The sequence below is a fragment of the Staurois parvus genome, unplaced genomic scaffold, assembly GCF_062004578.1.
Source record: "Staurois parvus isolate SC_StPar_1 unplaced genomic scaffold, SC_StPar_1.0 ptg001045l, whole genome shotgun sequence".
NCBI classification, from domain to species: domain Eukaryota; kingdom Metazoa; phylum Chordata; class Amphibia; order Anura; family Ranidae; genus Staurois; species Staurois parvus.
In genome coordinates, this window is record NW_028318841.1 from 5883521 (window position 1) to 5889980 (window position 6460).

General features: G+C 40.0%; 1 protein-coding gene across 1 annotated transcript in view; it reads left to right on the forward strand.

Moving 5' to 3' along the window:
• Positions 1-3452, forward strand: part of LOC149440935 (sodium- and chloride-dependent neutral and basic amino acid transporter B(0+)-like) — a 56960-nt gene extending 53508 nt beyond the window's left edge. The window contains exon 14 of the mRNA XM_089657969.1: positions 131-3452. Coding sequence (XP_089514095.1) covers positions 131-298 — 168 coding nt within the window. The 3' untranslated portion in view covers positions 299-3452. The remainder of the gene's footprint in view (positions 1-130) is intronic.
• Positions 3453-6460: the final 3008 nt, after the last annotated feature.

A 6460-nucleotide genomic window follows, 5' to 3' on the forward strand; every position in this document is an offset into this window, starting at 1 on the left:
TCTTTTCTCTTTCTCTTCTCCTTCTTTTATCTTTCTCTTCTTCTTTTTTCTTTCTCTTCTCCTTCTTTTCTTGTCTCTCTTCCCTTCTTCTCTCTTCCACTCATAATATTCTGCTTCTATTGCTCGCCAGCGTTTTCGGAAGATATGCTCCCCAACTGAAGACTGGGGTCCCGCTCTGGAGCAGCATCGTACTGGAAGATATCAAGGCACAACTAGAATCCAGAAAGGTGCCAAGGATTTGGAAATTCCTACAATTGAAGGAGGAATGGCTGGATATGACAACAAATCTTTTTCTTAAACTTAGTGAAAAGGAACACCTAGCCTGGAAAGTGCTGCATGTAGCTTTGGCTACTTAGTGATTTTGATTTCAGCAAAGACTATTTTATTATTTCTACAGGACCTGGAATGTTTATATTCATCTGATTCTAGTAATTTTTTACAAATTGTTATTTATGAACTTTTATAAAAAAGACTGATTCCCATAGCAGCAACGGTACTATCTTGTATGTACATATTCAAAGAAGACTGCAACCTTAAATTTATCCATTGGTACGATACATATGATGAAAGATTTGGCCCTAGCTGATGCATATTTAGTAATGCTGAATTTCCCATCTTAGCAGAGCAATTTTCAGGCATTCTCAGGTGTATTTCTTTAGTGTTTTTACGCACATGCATATTTTAGAAGCAGGGGCGGACTGACAATTCATGGGGCCCCCGGGCAATAGGGGATCATGGGGCCCCTGTGTCCTTGCCCAAACTCAAAAAAGTCTATGAAAAAGGTACCAGGGGCATCTCATGGGGCCCCCTACTGACCCCGGGCCCTCGGGCAGTGCCTGAGTTTCCAAATGGTCAGTCCGCCACTATTTAGAAGCATATTTCAAGTGTTTTACATGTGTATTCAAGTGTTAGGCACTTTTGCTTTAGCCAATGAAAAGCACTACGTGAGGAGACCAGTTATACCAGGCTACAAAACGCCTGAGAAAATGCACAGAAGCACTAGCTTTGTTCATTTTCAGGTGTTCCCATTCAAGTTTATAGAAAAAGCTAAAAATGAGCATGTGTAGCTTTGGAAGCATTAGGTGTCAGAGTGCTCATATGTGAACAGGCACCACTGAAATACATTGTATTTTGAATGGTAAGCATTTTGGAGCTTTGAGCTATAAAATGCTTAGGTGTGAATTGGCCCTAAGGCAGAGCCATTATGAGGTGCTGATCACAGTTACCCGAAGGCAACCAACCAGCAGGCAGGTGATTTCAATTTATTGCACTAATATTACTAAATAGATGTCATTATGCACATCATCATTTTAATTACAAATCTGTTAAACAAACCTAGCAAAGTTCTATTAATTGTCAACTGTATTGAACACCACTGATTCTGTTTTTAAAGTCAGCCAATAATTAAAATGGTTCTAAAGTAAAACATTTTTTTACCTTATTGCATTCCCTGCATTAAGGTAAAAAATGTCCCACCACTTGTTATGCCCCCCCCCCTCCTTCCCCAAACACTTAGCTGAGTCCTCTCACTACCCAGCACTGTCCTGTGTGCAGCCTTGCTGCTCCTTCTTCCTAGTCTCACAGAAGACTCTGAGAGTAATGGGGGGAATAGGCCCCTGCTGTCATGGAAGCATGCTCACACAGAACATGGCTTGCTTGGGGGGGGACCTGCAGGAAAGAGGAGGAGGTATGCCACTGCTCTGTGCAATATCCTTGCACAGAGCAGATAAGTGTAACATTTTTTTTTATTTTAATAAAAAAATGAAGATCTAGTATCACTTTAAATGCATTAAATAGGCAAATTGAAAGCTTGCTCTATGAATATCTCAGCTGCACTTGCCACTGATCCACATTGCAAACATTATTTTTACCTATAAAAAAGGAAAGGGCAGGCAAGCTTCAGCACTACTAGGATACACCAGAGCCTTGCTTAGCTCCTTCTGTAGAGGTGCCTATTTTCTATACCTGCAACTGTTTTTCTTTTCTTTGTTTTTTCTTTTTTTTTAATAATGACAGCATCTCTTCTTTACTCTATTATAGTTGAAACACAAAATAATTAAATATCATAGAACAGTACCAATGTACATATATTGTAAGGGCCAAAATTCTATTGATTTTTCTTCACCTGTACACTTGTGAAATATTGTACATGTACATATAGAATCAGATTTTAATTGCATAATGATTTAAATGAAACCTTTTTTAAATTCCTTTGTAAAGGGTTGGATGTAGTGACATTATTGCTGTTCTTCATGAAAAATTCCACAAACACTGCTGCAAAAAAAAAAAAAAAAAAAAAAACTCTACGTATACTACAACTTCCTTGAATCCAGTGGCCTCTCGTGTACTATAGTTTTATATTGGCTTGGGCAGAACCAAGCAAGATGGTGCCTTTTCTAGCTAATGCAAATGAAAAGAATGCCTAGTATGTTTACATTCCTGTTTTTGCAGTATAAGTACTTTTAGAGAACACTTCATAATTTTCCATTTTGTAACATTTAGAATTTCCTGCCAAACTGCAATTTAAAAATGAAGTCAACTAAAAAGGGATTATTGGATCAGGGGATGTGTTAATTTCATTAACCTCCCAAGTGTCAGTGGGGAATATTTGCTAAAACTGGTGCATACAGAATTTGGTGAAGCTGTGCATAGTAACCAATCAGATTCTGGGTTTTATTGTAAAAGCTCCATTTGCACATAGGAGTTTCAAATATCTGGCGGAATCACAGCAAATCTGCCCACGATTTGAAAGGCACTGTTAAAATTCAAAAACAAAATTGTGGGACACGCAATGCCCAAAAGAGGTTCCGGAAAATTTTTGGGCTGTCATGCGCTCCACTTTTTCAGGTGCTATTTAAATGAATGGCATCTGAACTCGCGAATGCGTGTTTTAACATTTTCATATCGCATATTCAAATTGCAGGCAGAATTGCGGTGATTCTGCCCACAATTTGAAACGCCTACGTTTGAATGGAGCCTAATTAAACAAGCTGAAGTTAAAAACTGATTGGTTACTATGCACAGCTGCACAGGATTTCTATGTGAACGAGTTTTAGTGAATCTTCCCTAGTGAGTTTTCTAAAACATAAGTATAAGCATATAAGAGGGTGTATGCTTTTCCTTGTAAGTGCTGTACCTAGATTTCTACACCAATCTACTTTTTAAAGGACTTCTCATCAAAATATTTTTTAATATATCCTTGTTTGTTAACATTTGCATGTGATTGTTTTTCTTTTTTAATTATTATGATCATATAGATATAACAATGCCATCATGTTCTTTTACTTGGTTGTATCCATATTATTTGTGTAGGATATATGTCAGATACACTGACAGATATACTGGTTTAACGTTCTGTAACTCATAGCGACCAGTCAGATTTAAAGTTAACTCCAGCCTCAGCTTTTTTTTGTTTTGTATGAAATGAATAATAAAAAGACATCCTGGCAGTATTTTATTGCTGTTTTTTTTCAATTGAGGAGCTCTGCCTTCACTGTTTGTGCCTGTGTCACTCATGGATAATGAGAGTCATCAGGACAGAAAGGCCCTGGTGAGAAAAAACAACCTGCCAGAAATTTTAACCTTCCCTCACTCTACTAGTAAAACAATATTTTTTTTATTCTTCTTTCCAGAGTGGATACATTTCTGATCAATTCCAGGGAGTGGGTTACTTGAGAGTTTTCATAAAAGGGATTGATTTTATGGGTTGTTTTTTTTTAATAGTGGGGTTTAAAAAGTTTAACTGAGTATTCTGGAAATTACTTTTATCTATCCTTGATCTATTCTTGTGCCAAAAATGGCACATCATCAGTTTTCTCATTTTACTAGAAAGAAAGATAGAGAGGAAGGAAAAAAGGAAGGACGGAAGAAGGAGAGGAAGGAAAAAAGGAAGGAAGGAAGAAAAGGGAAGGAGGAAATGGATGGAGGAAGGGAGGAGGGGAGGAAAGGATGGAAGAAGGGTGAAATGAAGGAAGGGGAGGGAATGGATGGATGGAAGAAGGAAGAAAGAGAGAAATCATTTTTTTTTTTTTCGCAATGATGGTATGGGGGCAGTGGACAGTGTCGGAGGGGAATGAATGGAGAAAGGAAGAAGGTGAGGGAGGAAGGAAATGGATGGAGGAAGGAAGAAAAGGAGGGGAAGGAGGGAGAGGATGGAGGAAGGAAGGAGAGGGAGGAAAGAAGGAAGGTTGGGGAGGGAATGGATGGAGGAAGCAAAGAAAGAAAAAATGGAGAAAGGAAGAGAGAGGAGGAAATGGATGGAGGGAGGAAGGAAGAAAAGAAGGGAGGGACTAGTAGGTTCCACTGATGGGCATTGACAGGCTTCACTGATGGGCACTGAAAGGCGGCACTGATAGGGGGCACTGACTGGCACTGATAGGTGGCACTGACTGGCACTGTTAGGCGACACTGAAGGGCACTGATAGGCGGCACTGGTGCACACCGATAGGTGGCACTGACTGGCATTGATAGGTGGCACTGACTGGCACTGATAGGTGACACTGAAAGACAGCTCAGATGGGAACTGATATGTGGCATTGATGTGCACTGGTAGGCACTGATATGTGGCATTGATGAGGCACTGATGGGCACTGGCAGGTGGCATTAATGAGCACTGACAGCTGGTTATGATGGGCACTGACAGGTGGCACTTCTGGGGCCACACTGATCATCAGGGCACACTGATCATCAGTGCCCTGATGATCAGTGCCCATGTACCCTCTGAGGAATGCCTATTACCGGCTCTCCTCTCCTCTCGAGCAGTCAGCATGACAGCTCGTGAGGTGAGAAATGCCGATAACCGGCATTTCCCTATTTACATGTGATCAGCTATGATTAGACACAGCTGATCACATGACCGAGCTGACATCTTTGGCTCTTTCCGTTGATCGGTGATCCGCTGTGTCCGAGGGAGACAGCACACCGCCGATCGCCATGCTGCGTGCTCCCGGAGCCGCGTATGCATGGTTAGAGTGGGAGGACGTCATATGACGTCCTCCCAGAACAGGCAAACCACCTTGCGCCCGTCATTACCTTATATGGCGGGTGGGAGGCGGTTAAAGCAATTCACTGAGTTGGCCACAACCAACTCTTGAGGGAGTCTATTCCACATTTTCATAGCTCTCACTGTGAAGAAACCTTTCCATGTTTGGAGATTACATTTCTTTTCCTCCATACGTAAAAAAACACAATGCGATATCTTAATTTAAATTGGCTCATACCAGAAATACATTTTTATCTTATTTTGTAATCACTGTTTAGAGAAAGGATAAAAGAGGATTAAATAAAAAAAACAAATCTCAAAATTAACCATTGCAACATTTTACCTTCAGAACTGAATAAATTGTTTCTAAAAATAGATGATATTTTCTGTAAGTATCTTTGCTTTGCTTTCTTATCAGCACTGCTTCATAGGAATAATTTTAATGAGCTTATATACTGTAACTATTGTTCACTTAGCAAACCATACAGTTTTAGATTAACCTCTTGCCTCCCGCTCACAGTACCTTAACTGTGGGTGGGCGGCACAGCCAGTCAGGGCGATGTAGTGGTAGTGCCAATAGCATTCCCCCTAAGAGGTGTAGCAGCACAATGCCGTGACCTTTCCATGACTGAGCATTTCCAAGTTAAAGTAGCACAGTGCTGAATAGCAAAAAAGCCCTCATGAAAGGAGTAAAACCTTCTGAAGGTCAAGCAATTAAGTGAAAACATTCACTTTTACCAAAATTATGTGAAAGGCAAAAAAAAAAAACATTTTTCTGCTTGTATTGATTGTATGGATTAAAGAAACTCTTAGCTTATTCAGTAACTGAACATTCTCTACCCAGGGACATAATTAGGAATCATGGGACCCCACAGGAAAATTTTGATGGGCCCCCCAGCTCAGTGCTCTGCTAGGGACTTGTGCTTTGGTTATCCATTTGACCTCTAGAAGATCTACCCCCAACCCCCCCCCTCCCCCCCGATGACCAGGCCATTACTTTAACTGACAAGTGCATGGTCATGCAACACTTTACATAAATTACATTTATGGCTTTTTTTCCCCCACAAATAAAGCTTTCTTTTGGTGGTATTTGATCACCACTGTTTTTTTATTTGTTGAGCTATAAACGAAAAAAAGACCAACAATTTTGAAAAAATTAAAAAAAATGTATTTCTTCATAAATTTGGGCCAATATTTATTCTGCTACATATCTGTAGTAAAAAAAAACCCAATAAGTGGATATTGAAAGTTATAGTGGCAATCAGTGACTTATAGCAGGACTGAGATTTTGCGGTTGACAATCTGACACTTTGTGGGAACCAGTGACACTAATACAGTGATCAGTGCTAAAAATATACATTGTCACTGTATTAATGACACTGGCTGGGAAGGGGTTAAACATCTAGGGCAATCAATGGGTTAAATGTGTGCCTAACAGTGCTTAGTGTATGTACTGCAAGGTGTTTTTATTTGGTAGTG